Source organism: Micromys minutus, assembly GCF_963924665.1.
Source record: "Micromys minutus genome assembly, chromosome: 10".
NCBI lineage: Eukaryota > Metazoa > Chordata > Mammalia > Rodentia > Muridae > Micromys > Micromys minutus.
Window position 1 is genome coordinate 55,353,041 of NC_137979.1, and position 13,505 is coordinate 55,366,545.

Genomic DNA, 13,505 nt, shown 5'->3' on the forward strand with positions numbered 1-13,505 from the left:
AATAAAGAAAAACTCTCTGCTGGGGATTGAACCTACAACCTTGCATGTGATAAGCAGCTGCCTCTAAGCCACACCCCCAACCCTCTTCGTATTTTGTATTCTGACATAGGGTTTCACTGAGTTGCTAAGGCTGGCCTTGGATTCACTCCGTAGTCCAGGCATGTTTTGAACTCACGGTCCTACTGCCTCAGATGCCCAAGAAGCTGGGACAAGAGTACGCAGACACCTTTGCCCCTCCCCACACCTCAGCCCCACCTGCAGGCACTATTTAATGAACACTCTGACCACAGCGCTCAAGCTGTGTAGGAGGAGTAAAGGAAATTCTGACTAGAGCTTAGAGTTGGGATGAGTGAGACGGGTTAGTGGGAAAAGGGACTTGTTCAAGTCCGAGGACCTGAATTTGATCCCAGGAATCCACAGAAAGATGGGAGGAGAGAATCTACTCCACACGCAGAGTTGTCCTCTGACCTTCATATGTTCTCTGTGGCACATGCACATCTCCTATCACATTCATGCATGCACACACGCATGCACTAATAACTTAAAACTCAATAAAGGCGGAGCTGGAGAGATGGCTCAGCAGTTAAGATCTCCCGATATTTGTGCGGTTCAGTTCCCAGTACCCACATGACACAGTTGTCTGTAACTACAGTTGTCCGTAACTACCTTATGCCCTCTTCTGTCCTCCTTGGGCACTACATGCATGTGATGCATGCACATAAATGTGGGCAGAACATTCATACACAGAAAAAAGTTTTTAAAAACTCAAATAAAATACAATTTTCAAGATGGGTAACAGACATTGCCACGTCTCTGGAAAGTAGTCAGTCACCTGATCATTTGCCAGCCACATCACGGTTTGTTTTCATCCTTTCTGTGTTTGTTTCTGTTCTCAGTTTCTAACAGGCCCTGGTACCCCCTCCCAGTCCTCAGGAGAGAGAGGCCCTGACAGGTGCATCCTGTAGGAACCTCACTGCCTTCAGGCTAGCATGATTACAGTGCTGTCGGCTCTGTGGGCCACTGGTCTGGACCCCCATTGGGTCACCACCATGCAGTCCAGAGAGACAAGAATGAAAAGGGAGAGAAACAGAAAATGCGGGAAAGGAATGAGGAGGTACTTGTCCTGGCTTCCGGGACAAGTGCAAGCTAGAGACTGCTCAGCTCCACCCACCTTGCCTTCAGCTAATTACTGCCAGTCACCTGGTAGCCCAGGCTGGCCACAAACGCCCTATGCAGCTGAGGATGACTCTGAAATTCTGAATCTCCCAACCCCACTTCCAGAGCTGGGGATACAGGTGTGCCTCACCATTTCTGCTTTTATGGGGTGCTGGAAACTGAACCTGGGCTTCGAGCATCCTAGGCAAACACTAAATTACATCCCTAGTCCACTTTGACTTTCATCCTATGCTTTATTGACAATTCATCCTTTTATCAATTGAAGAATCAGATAATGAAAGAATCTGCCCCACGATGTAGCCTCAAAGGCTTCAATCCAATCAAGAATCAGTCGGACAACAGGAGGCAGATGGTTAAATAACTATGAAGGCTTCCAAAGATAACAACATTTAGTTTTCGGTTGTCATTCAAGAAAATGCATGTCTGCATTAAACACAATAGGAATGACATTAGCTGATGATGGGACATATCAGGAGACCGGAGCATCTTTCCTTTCTGCATATGTACAAGAATTTTGTGAATGGTTTACATGTATGGTACATGCACACATGTGTGCGAGGGAGATGTGCAGAGCCAAAGCAGGAAGTCAAGTGTCCCTTGACACCCACCACATTCCATCTTGTTCTTCTGAGGCATGGTTGCTCATCTGGAGCTTGAATTTTTCATCTAGGCTGGAGGTAAGCAGGCCCCAGCAATAGTCTAGTCTATGACTTTTAAAAGCATTAGCATCATAAGTGTAGGGGTGTGTGTATGTGTGTGTGTGTGTGTGTGTGTGTGTGTGTATGTGCATGTGTGTGTTCATATTAGTTTTTTACATGGGCGGCTGGGAGTTCAACTCAGATTCTTTTGGTATAGCATAAGGATGCCTACCCAGTGAACTATTTCCTAGACCTTGTGTTTTGTTTTTTTTTTTTTTTTTTTTTTTTTTTTTTTTTTTGTTTTGTTTTGTTTTTGGTATGTGCTTTGGTTTGTGCGAGTATATTTAATTTTGAGATGGGGTCTCATTGCAGCCCGGCTTCTGTGGAGTTTGCTATATAGCAGAGGTTGGCCTTGAATTTCTCATCCTCCTGCCTCTACCTCACCAATACTGGGATTATAAACATTTACCATCACACTTGGTTTTCTTTGGCGCTGGGGACTGAACCAGGGCTTTGTGCAGGGTAGGCAAACGCTCATCTACCCACTGAGCTTCATTCCTGAAAACAAGGGTTCAGTTTTGTTTGTTCTGAGGCAGAATTGTACTCTATATAGCCCAGGCTATCCTTTGGCGTGCAATTTTCCAGCATTGGCCTCCTGAGTGTTAGGATTACAGGAGTTGGCCCTGTTTGGAAACATGGGTGTTTGGTTCTTTGTAACTTCTTACACAAAGCTATCACTTTCTCTGTTTTTCAGAAAGGAGCCACATGTCTGAGGGCCAGACACTGACAGGATGATTGTCGTAGAGCAATACATGCTGTGGTGGTTTGCACATGCTTGGCCCAGGGAGTGGCACTTTTAGAAGGTGTGGCCTTGCTGGAAGAAGTGTGTCACTGTAGGGGTGGGCTTTGAGACCCTCCTCCTAGCTGCCTGGGAGCCAGTCTTCTTCTGTTTGTCTTCAGATGAAGATATAGAACTCTCAGCTCCTCCTGCACCATGCCTGCCTGGATGCTGCCATGCTCCTGCCTTGATGATAATGGACTGAACCTCTGAACCTGTAAGCCAACCCCAACTAAATGTTGTCTTGGTCATGGAGTCTGTTCACAACAATAGAAAGCCTGACTAAGACACATGCTAAGCTCTATAGGCACTGCAAGATCTCCTTGTGGCAGATGAATCGACTAAACCAAAAAAATTAAGTCCAAAGCCTGGTAACTTTAAGAAAACCCAGAACCCCTTCCAGATCTGTGTAGAGCTGTCTTGGAAGACAAAAGGCTACAAGCAGCGCTTCTCAACCTGTGGGTTGCATGTCAGACATTTACACTGCAATTCATAAGAGTAGCAAAACTACAGTTAGGAAGTAGCAACGAAAATACTTTTATGATTGGGAGTCAACACAGCATGAGGAATGGTCCTGAGGGTCCAAAGCACTATGAGCGTTTAGAACCGTTAGGCTAAGGAAGTTACAGCCATTAGCTCTGGCCTGCCACTTGCTAGCTCTGGCACTAACTGTGGAGTATGGCTGCCCACATCCATGTCCTCTAGAAGGTGGGGGTGAGAACCTGAAGTTCTGAGTGTTCTGGGGAGTGGGGGTGGTGCCTAAAGGCTAACACACTCAGATGCAGGAGCAGTCTTTCCTTGCCTCATGCTAATGAGACTACATGAGAGGAATCTGGAAACCATACCAGCAGATCCCATGGGTACTACTGGAGAGCTCTGGTTGTGGTGACATTTGACTATGTCATCTTGAAAAGGTGGCCAGGTACAGGAACCAACATCTGGCTGTCATATAGTGGATACTGCTCTTTACAAAATGGAAGGTTCTGCAATAAAACTTGTAACAGGTCTGAGGATACACTTGAGCCAAGAGCCCCACTGAAAATTGCTCACGTAGGAAATTCTCAAGCTGTGCCCCCGTCTCTTACTAAGACTTTGGGCTTCTTTTCTGCCTTTTGCCTGCTCCTCGCCACTGAAATTCTCTACCTTCCATTCCTACGGCCATTTTCTAGGAACTTGAGCAGATCCTCAGTCAAGATAGCTAGCTGACCAAAGCAACGGGCCGGGTGTGGTGCTCACTCGAGTAATCGAGCATCCGGGAAAGTTTGCTTTGAATTCCAGGCTAGCCTGGACCACTGAATGAGACCATCTCAACAACAAAGCAAAGCTAAAATAACAGCAATCTTCCTTTTCAAAGACTTAACAAAACCATTTGGTCTCATAACTTAAAAAAAAAAATCATCCATAGGGTTGGAGAGATAGATTAGCAGTTAGGAGTGCTGGCTTCTCTTGCAGAGGAGCTGAGTTCAGTTCCCAGCAACCACATGGCAGACCATAAATATCTCTAACTCCAATTCCAGGGGAACTGGTGCCCTCTTCTGGCCTCCTTGGACAGTGCATGGATGTGGCATCCACATATACACAGGTGAGCAAAATATGCACGAACTAAAGATAAATCTTAAAAGTTATTAATTAGCACTTAACAGTTCAAATTCAAAAAGAAGAAGGAGAAAGAGGAGGAGGGAAGGAGAGGAGGAAGAGGAGGAGAAGCGACAACTCTGTCTTTAAGGCATGCCACTGTTTGTCCATTCCTGGAAATACTGAACGGAGTAGATCCCTCTGCATACCCCAGGATGGGGCTCTTTGTTTACCCACTTCTTTAACAGTAAGGCAGGAAACAAACATCCAGGAGCTCTCTCCCATCAGCTTTCATAGCGCTGAACAGAACTGCCCCATCTCTCCCATCTCTGTTCTCACAGAATGTAAAGCCCAGTCACTCCAGGGAGACTGTGCCAACACTTGAAACACATCCCAAGTGTTAATGTTTTTAAAAAGATACCATGCCTATTTGAGATGAGAGTGATTCCTTTCAACAATGAAAACGCTGGAAGGGTACATCCTTAAGGGCTAGCTGGAGAGACTGTGGCTCTAGTTCAGTGGTAGAGCTCTCTCATTTAGCATGCAAGGTGTCCTAGGTTCCCCTGTGTGGCAGGAAAGGGGTAGGTGTTAGCTGCAAAAGCAGAAACATGAGCCCGAGTAGTTGGCCAGCCAGGAAGGACCACACAGAAAGCAGAGGGTCCGTTTCACCTACTGACTTAAGAGCTGACCCAGGGGGACCACACCCTGGCCTCAGGTATGTCATTCTGAGAGACAAGACCACGATGCACCATAAATCTTACTGCCTAGGCCCAAGACCAGAAGAGTTCGTCATTATTTTTGGATGTCCTGGGATGGTTCGTAGGACAGACGACTTGTGTCAGAGACTCAGCCTATCTGTACAGATGCCAGCCTGCCCCAAGAGGAGGTGGTGAGCTTGGCCAGGCAATGACCAGGCTGGAGAGAGAAAATGGGCCAAATGACTAGGGAAGATACACAAAGATGCTCTTTATCCTTCGCCGCTGAGCCCAAGCCTGCTGTTGACAGTTCTGCTACATTATCTTCAGCATTTGATTCTTGCTTTAGAGACTTTTTTTTTTTAAGGCAGCGTCTCATATATAGTCCAGGCCAGGTTCAAACTCGCCATATTGTCAAGGAGGGTGGCCTCCCGATTCTCCTGCCTCTGCCTCCTGAGCGCTGGCATCACTGGCTCCCTCCCGAGTTTACCCTGCTATGACAGGCTCACACTACTATGCTGCTGTGTCTCCAGGGCTGGGGCGAAAACCTAGGGCTTTGAACATGCCAGAGAAGTATTCCACCAACTGAGCTCTACCTCAAGAGTGTTCATTTAAAAGCTCCTATTACATTTATTTGTTTGTTTGTTTGTTTGTTTGTTTCTGTGCATGCACGCATGTCTTGCATGTGTGTGTTGGTCAGAGGACAATTTGAGGAGTCAGTTCTCACTTTCAACCATGTGGGTGGTGGGGACTGAGCTCAGCCTGACCAGGCTTGGTGAGCCATTTAGGCAACCCAAAGGCGTTCATCTTTAGAGATGTTTTCTTCTGCTCCAATTAACAGAAGGCTGTATGCCTTGGGGGGGGGGGGGAGGAAAGGGGAAGGGGAGGGGGGAAGGGGAGGGAAAGGGAGGGAGGAGAGGGGGGTGGGGGTAGGTCCCATCTCCTCACCTGTCGGTTCAGCCGAATAGACAAAATGTTGCTGGAGTAGCTGTAATTACAGATCTCAGTGCCTTTCTTGAAGTGGTACACGTTCATCTGCCGAGGTTTTGTGTGGCTGACCACCACAACCAGGCTGCTGGAGAAGAGGCGTTCCACGATGTAGACGTCAGGGATTTCATCTGGGGAGGGGGAGGAGAAGAAGTGAGGCCACGCAGATGTCCTCTGAGAGAAAGACAGGCCTTGGTGACACTGGGTACCACACTGTCTAGTTTACAGTAGGATCTGGGTCCTGCTACTGGGAATTCTTCATCAGTAATGACCCATCCTAGACCCAACAGCAAGCTTTAACTGTCTCCAGGGGTAACATTCCCAGGGACCTTCCAAATACCCAAAGTAAAGAATATGCTAATGACTAAGACTCCAGAGATACCTTGAACACACCATAGGCATGATACAATTACCCATCTCTCCCCCTGCACCCCCCTTCTCTCTCTCTCTCTCTCTCTCTCTCTCTCTCTCTCTCTCTCTCTCTCTCACACACACACACACACACACACACACACACACACACACACACTGTGTATGTGCATATGTGAGCATACCACAACACACATAGTGGAGGTCAGCAGAAACCTTGCAAGAGTTGGTTCTCTCTCTCTCCCATAGTCCTGAAGAATGAACTCAGGCTATGAAGCCTGGAACTGAACAACTTTACCACTGAGTCACATTGCCAGCTTCCTCCCTCTTTAAGAAAGAATTTTGCCCAATAACCCAGGCTGGCCTTGAACTCTCAATATTTCTGCTTCAGACCCCTGAATGCTGGGTTTTATGAGTGTGCACTGCCATGCCTGGTCCAAGAAAATACTTCCGTACTCAAAAGGAAACAATAGCAGTAAGCCTCCAGAATGCCACAGACAGACCTTTGGTGTTTTCCCGAGGCCATCTTGTCAAGTGTCTTTGTTGGTTTTTATAGGAAACCCAACCGGAAGTATGACATATACACAGTAAAATATTCACCAAAATGATATATAATAACAACTTTTTATAAATATATTAGGGCCAAGGGTGCAAGAGATGGCTCTGTGGGTAAAGTGCTTGTTCTGCATACATGAAGTTCCTGAGTTCAAAGCCCAGTAGCCTATGTAAAGCTGGGTGTGTTAGTGCAGATCTATCATTCCAGTGTTCTTTGAGATGGGAGGTCAAGACAGGAGAGCTCCTGGAAGCTCATAGTCCAGTTTGCCCGCGATACACAATGGTAGACAGCAAAGAAATTGTCTCAAGTAAAGGGAAAGGTAGAAATAAATGCAAGTGAATGGCTATGTCCCCTCACACCTCAGTCACACACGGAGGCCAAAAGTAAACACAAAGTAAATAACCTAGGAGACCCAACTATCATTTACCAAACCGCCTTCTTTCCAGAAAAATATAGAGGTGATATTTGTCACTATGGCAACAGTATAAATTATTGCCCCTGAGAAAAACACAGTCACATTCCTAAGTGGAATTATTTTTCATACTCACTGGAAATACTTCAACATCTTCGATATGGGTTATGCCGATATGTTCCTGTTATATCATAAAACATGTCCCTACTAAGTGAATGATGTCACCAGGCTTCAGCGGCAGTGACAGCAAAAAGAAGTGACAGGTGCCCTTTGGGTTGACAATGCCATAAACTGATCACCATGAACACAAGTATATAGAAAAGTGTCAACAATATGATGTCAAACAAGGGCTTTCTTTTTAGAAAGAAGAAAATGTCACCCAAGTTATTGCCAGATTTCAATAAGAGCTCCATTGTGGCTTTTATACAAGAGGAGACAATGGCTTGTATTCAAATCTGTACCAACACACCGGCTCTTTAGGTCGATGGCTGAGAGAGAAATCAGAGGCTCAAGTCTGAAGTCTATGGCTGGGGTGTACACTTGGTGGCCTAGTGCTTTTAAGAGGCCATGAGGTTCAATCCTCAGGACTCCAAAAACAAGAATATTAAGAAAAGGGGGTGGAGGGAAGAAAGATTAACATCTAGACAGAGGATTTTGTATCTCTACAATAACCCTTTATACATATGCACATTAGAGCTCGCTCGCGCGCGCACTCGCGCGCACACACACACACACACACACACACACACACTTACTGCTTCCATGAACTTGGTCAAGTTGCTCCACAGAACTCAGAGAAAACAGCTTGTAACCCGCCTTGGTTCCAATCGCTAGGGATCTGTGGAGATAAGGACAGTACAGGAATGACAACAGACAGCACATCCCCCCCCCCCCGGGGGAGGGAGGGCTGCTGTGGTGCAGGTAGACACACATCTGTAGGACTCTGATCTTTTATCAAAGATCTCAAGACAAAGCATGTTCTGGCAGACATTCACGAGGGGGAAAAGGTGAAAGGCAACTTTTTAGGAGACAGAAACTGCTTGGGCCAAGTGTTACGGCTCCCACAGATCTTATTTTCTCAGCCGGGCAAGCATAGGAAAAAAAGGAATGTTCAAGAAGTCTTTGTATCCACACCTCCACAACGCTGGGGGAGACAGTCTTGTGGGGAGGATGAGTTATCATTTTGTGTGTACACACTTGTATGGGTACATGTGTGTGTGCATGTGTGTGTGTGTGTGTTCATGCACATGCAGGGTTAGGGGTGTGTGCTGGGTGTTGTCCACACGTCAAGGGAGCTCAGTGGATAGGCAAGGCTGACTGGCTAGCCAGCCCCAGGGAGGGGTCTGCTAGTCTCCACCTCCCACTAATTACCTTATTATTAACCTTGCATAAATTCTGGGGGATCGATTCTAGGTCCTCTCATCTACTTACCTATCACCCCAGCTCCAATTTTAACCGATAAGTAAAAGGAAGGGCTAAACTGAAGTGGTCTGCTTGGGTTTTTTTTTTTTTTTTTTTTCCTCAACTTGATACAGGCTACAGATGACTCTGGGAAGGGAGAATCTCAACTGAGAAAATGCCTGCCCGACGGACTGGCTGGTAGGTGGGCCCGTGGCGGGTATTTTCTTGATTAATGAGAGATACAAGAGAGGACTCATCCCACTGTGGGTGACGCCACGTCTGGACTGGTGGTCCCTGGTTGTGTAACACCTGGAGCTGAGTGAATCATAAGGTTCGAGCCAGTAAGCAGCCCTCCCCCACACGTCTGCTTCCATTCCCCAGGGTCAAGCCTGGAGCTCCACACTTCCTTTTGTGATGGATGGGAAGCTCTAAGGTGAACTGAGCCCTTTCCTCCCCACATTGCCTTTGGGTCAAGATGGTCATCACCGCCAGGGAAAACAAACTAGGATACCAGGTATCCCTGGTGACAACAGTGACAACAAAGGAGGGACCGGGTGTAACCGCAGTCCTCGACAGTTAATCAGAGGGGCAGTATGTTCGAGGTCAGCCTGGACTAGGTGACAAGACTGTCCTGAAAAAGGAAAAGAGAAAGAGAATATGTTGCCTCTGGTCGGCACTTAAAATTGCTTTCTCAACTCTCCTGCTTTGATCTTAAAAAAAAAAAAAAAAAAACAGAATGAGACCAAAACCTTGCACAGACCACTCTCGGGGTGTGACCGCAAAGACATCTGCCCTAGGAATATGGAATGCCGGTGTTGAAATGGGCTTTCCAACCATTCGGTCCAACTTAAACCAAATATATACTGAGCTGAGATCCGCTCTTCCAGAGAAGCATTATACTAAAATAAGCAATTTACAAGCCTGGCTGCCAAGGCTCTTGTTTTGTTACCTAAAAAAGACAAAGTCATGTGAACCCCTCCCCCCCCTTTCAGAATTCCCTTTTCTATACAAACATTTGTTCTTTCCTGGGATGTAGGAACAAGTAACTACTTCTAGCTTCTAAGGTAGCAGGTTCTAGGCCTTAGCCCTCCAATCTTGGAGGACTAGGATTCGGCATCTAGTACCGCAGAACAAACACCAGCATTTGTAAAAAGTAGGCAAGGACAATCTTTGAATCCTAAAATATACCCTAAAAAAATGTTAGGTTTTTGTTTCCTAATGCAGAGTTTTCATGTAGCCCAGGCTGGCCTTGAAAATATGCCAGATACAGAGGCCCGAACTTCATGCCTATTACAAACACAGCCCTGATGATGGTTTTTAAAGTTTCTTCTTATGCCAACTGAAGATGAAAAGCTTGCAAGTGAGGAGAAAAGATACTGCAGAGTCCTAAAACAAAACTAAAGAGATGTGTGATCCCAACACTTGGGAGGTGAGGCGGAGGCAGGAGGATCACCAGTTAGTTGAAGCATCAGGGCTACAGAAAGCCATCCTTTTCACCCCCTACTTCAAAAACAAACGAAACAAGTCCCAGTAAAACACCACCAACAAACTAACCAAAAGGCTTAACAATTAAAGTAGGTGTCAAGGGTTGGCAATCTAGATTTGAACCCCAGACCCCATGTAAAGGTGGAAGGGGAAGCTTCAGCTCCACAAAGTTGTTCTCTGACTTTCACGTGCATGCTCTGGCCAGTGCTCTGCCCACACGTGCACATACACATAGTAATAAATAAGTCCAAAACCATCATTTTCAGGTGCAAGTCCTGAGTTCGGAACAAACGGGTTTCTTCTTTGTTTCTTCCTTTTATGCTTGTGAAAGAGTCTCCGTTCCTAATGCCACCTCTGAGGTTGTGGGTTAAATGGTCTTTTTACTTTTGCCTCAATAGTACCTAGGATTCCTTACAAGCTGCCACACTCAGCTCAGAAGGGTTGGATTTCTGAGAAAAGGGCGCTGTGATCACTCCTTTGTTTTTAATGATTACTCTCCGACCAGAAAAGACTCCATGTTAAGAAATTCAGATTTATATCTTACTTTATCTGCAAGTCCCTTCTATAAAAACAAAATTCTCATTACTACTCATAGAAGTGGAAATGGAGACAAACCCCACTCACTATTCGAGTTTTAAAATACAGTTAAGGTGTCCAGCCCAGTTACAAAGCATTAGTGTGGACATTGGTAAAAACCTGACTCTTTATCTACCTTCTCTAGAAAGACTAGATCTCCAACTCAGCTTTCACATATAGAGAGAGACACACCATTTCATCTTAAATGCACCCAGCAAGGAAGATGATTTATTTTAAAATTCAATGTCATACCCTCCACGGCTCCAAGCAACTGACTGTGACAAGACCTTTTATTTATAGGTGAGGCAGAGCTGCCCAGCAAAGCCTTCATCCAGCAAAGCGGAGCTGACGGAAGAAATCATCTTCCAGAACACCTTACAGTTTTTGAAAGACAGCGTTCTTCTCCAGCCGTGACTCTGTATTATTTAATAACCAGACAACATTTGTTTTCCAGATCCACTAATACCACAAAGTGTAATTTAGATGATTTGCTACTTGTAAGTAAACCACCTCCCCCTCCTTAGCCTGTGTTCAACCAGGAAGGAAAACACTGTCCAGAATTTCAACAGACAAGTCTGTTGAACACTGGTCCAGAGACAGTGCAACAGAACACTCTTACAAAAGTATCTTACAAAACTTCAGAATTGTATCTATTCTATCCTGCATTTAAGTCTCATCTTCGGAGATAATCCCCAAACAACTCAACAGGTTACAACAGCTTTAAAAAAAAAAAAAAAAAAAAAAAAGACATTAATTCCAGTGCCTAGAGGCTGGGGTATAGCTCAGTGGTAGAGTCTTTGCTCAGGGTGATTGAGACATTGGGTCTTATGCTTGATACCCTGCATACCCCCTACCCCCACCCTGCTCACCCACCCACACAAGAAAACGGGGCGGGGCTTGTTCTAGCGTGTATAAAGCCCTGAGTTTCATAGCCAGCACTGTATAAAGACAGGATGATGCTACTTCCTGTAATCTCGGAATTCCAGAACGGGAGACAGGAGGACCAGAATTCAAAATTCATCCTCGTCTACTAGGGAGTTTGAGGCTGTCAGGATTACATGAGACGGCCACAAAACAAAATAAGAACAAAATAGCAAGGAAACGCCATAAGGTACCACACTTAATAGTTTGTGAATATTGAATGTCTGTGGCTTTTGGGGGATGCTGTAAGATGTACTTTTTTTTATTGTGAGTTGTGGTCAGAGGCAACCTGAGAGTCACTCATCTAGCCAAGCTGTCAAGTAACAGGATTACATGATTACACATACAGATTTTTCAAACAAAGACACATTGTTCAGAGCAGGGATTTTCAAACAGAAACACAAAGGGAATGAAAACCAGGGCTGCTTATGGCCTTAATTACACCAACGAATGAATGTTCAATATTAGCATATGGTTCAGCCAGCAGCAGCCAAGGCACAAGCCTGAAGCTGCGTCCAAACAAGGAACAGAGCAGAAACTGGTACAGCCGGAAGTGGGACACTGGGAAGTGGTCATCCCTGCCCTGGTGCTTCAGGGCTCCACATTCCAAAGAGATTATTCCATATGGTCCCCAGGCTGGCTTCCTCAAAAACAGGGAAGGAAACAGTGGTTTGCATCTAAGATTTAATTCTTTAGATGCTTAGAACTCAGGCAAGCAATCCTTTGTTCATGGACCAAAGTCTAAATGTTGACCATCATAGTGAAACATTAAAAATCCACTTAAAAGCAACAGGGTGGAGCGCCTGCTTCCGGGATGGAAAGTTGTCTGGGACAGAGAGAGGGTTCCTGAGCTTCCAGGAGATTCCTGGGATTAGGTGGACAGTGAGTAAACACAGAAAAGCAAATAAAAGCTTCCTAAGGCTAAAGCGACCGGCCAAGATGCCCAGTGCTGGGGCTGGCCCGGTCACAGGAATAGGCTGTTTGTCCGAGGCCCTGCCCAAATGCCACGTTGAGAGATACTCAAGGACAAATGGGAAACTTTTCCTCTTCTTCCCGACTCTTGCATCCTCCCTCTTGAGTCAAGTTGCCCATTCCTCCATCTCCTCCCCTTTGTTTTGGTCCCTGATCTCCCTTTCGGTCACTAGGTGGCCCAGATCAAGTCCCTCCCCCACACTCAAGGTTCCCCTTCGCCCTCCTTGCTGACTTCTTTGGGTCACCCTGGCCAGCTCTTTCTGGCAGGCGCTGGATGGCAGTAGTCTGGGTGGGCTCAAGCCCTATTGCCGAGCAACGCCGCAACACAGGCTGCCCCGCCGAGGTCTCGTCGGCGCGCAGGCCCCGGCTAGCCACCAGTTGCGTTACAGGACAACACCCTTTGGTGGCGACATTCTGTCCCCCACTTCCCTGGCCAGGGGGCTGGAACCGTGGCTTACGTGCAGTCTTGGTTGAAAGAGAAGCAGCTGAGCGCCGCCTCCACTCGGCCCGGAGGGGCGTCTGCAGCTTCGGCCTCCATCGGGGGCTCGACCCGAAAAGCCGCAGCTCTGAGCGGGGGACAGCCACCTCAGCAGCCCGCCCGCGCCGGCTCCGTGGGCCGGCTTGCCGCCTCGGCCCCGCCCCGGCCTCGCCCCCGACAAACCACGCCCACTCGAATACCACTTAGCCCCGCCCCCTAGAGACCCCGCCCTCACACGACCCTCACTTAGCTCCGCCCCACTCCAGCCTCCCCCTCCCTCCGTACACCTCAGAGAAGCAGCTCGGTCCTAAAACCCCGCCCCTGTCTCGAGTACCACCCCTCCCGGCTCCAGCCTTGCCTAGAACCTTTAGGACCCGCCCTACACATTTCTAACATAGCCTCGCTCTCTCTCCTTCCGGCATCTAG

The 13,505-nt window shown here is 46.9% G+C and overlaps 1 protein-coding gene across 1 annotated transcript in view; it reads right to left on the bottom strand.

Moving 5' to 3' along the window:
- WIPI1 (WD repeat domain, phosphoinositide interacting 1) overlaps positions 1-13,220 on the bottom strand; it is a 36,610-nt gene extending 23,390 nt beyond the window's left edge. Inside the window, exons 1-3 of the mRNA XM_080923381.1 lie at positions 13,060-13,220; positions 8,002-8,084; positions 5,871-6,040 (exon numbers count right to left, since the gene is read on the bottom strand). Of these exons, the coding sequence (XP_080779507.1) occupies positions 5,871-6,040; positions 8,002-8,084; positions 13,060-13,139 (333 nt within the window). The 5' untranslated portion in view covers positions 13,140-13,220. The remainder of the gene's footprint in view (positions 1-5,870; positions 6,041-8,001; positions 8,085-13,059) is intronic.
- Between the last annotated feature and the right edge of the window lie 285 nt (positions 13,221-13,505).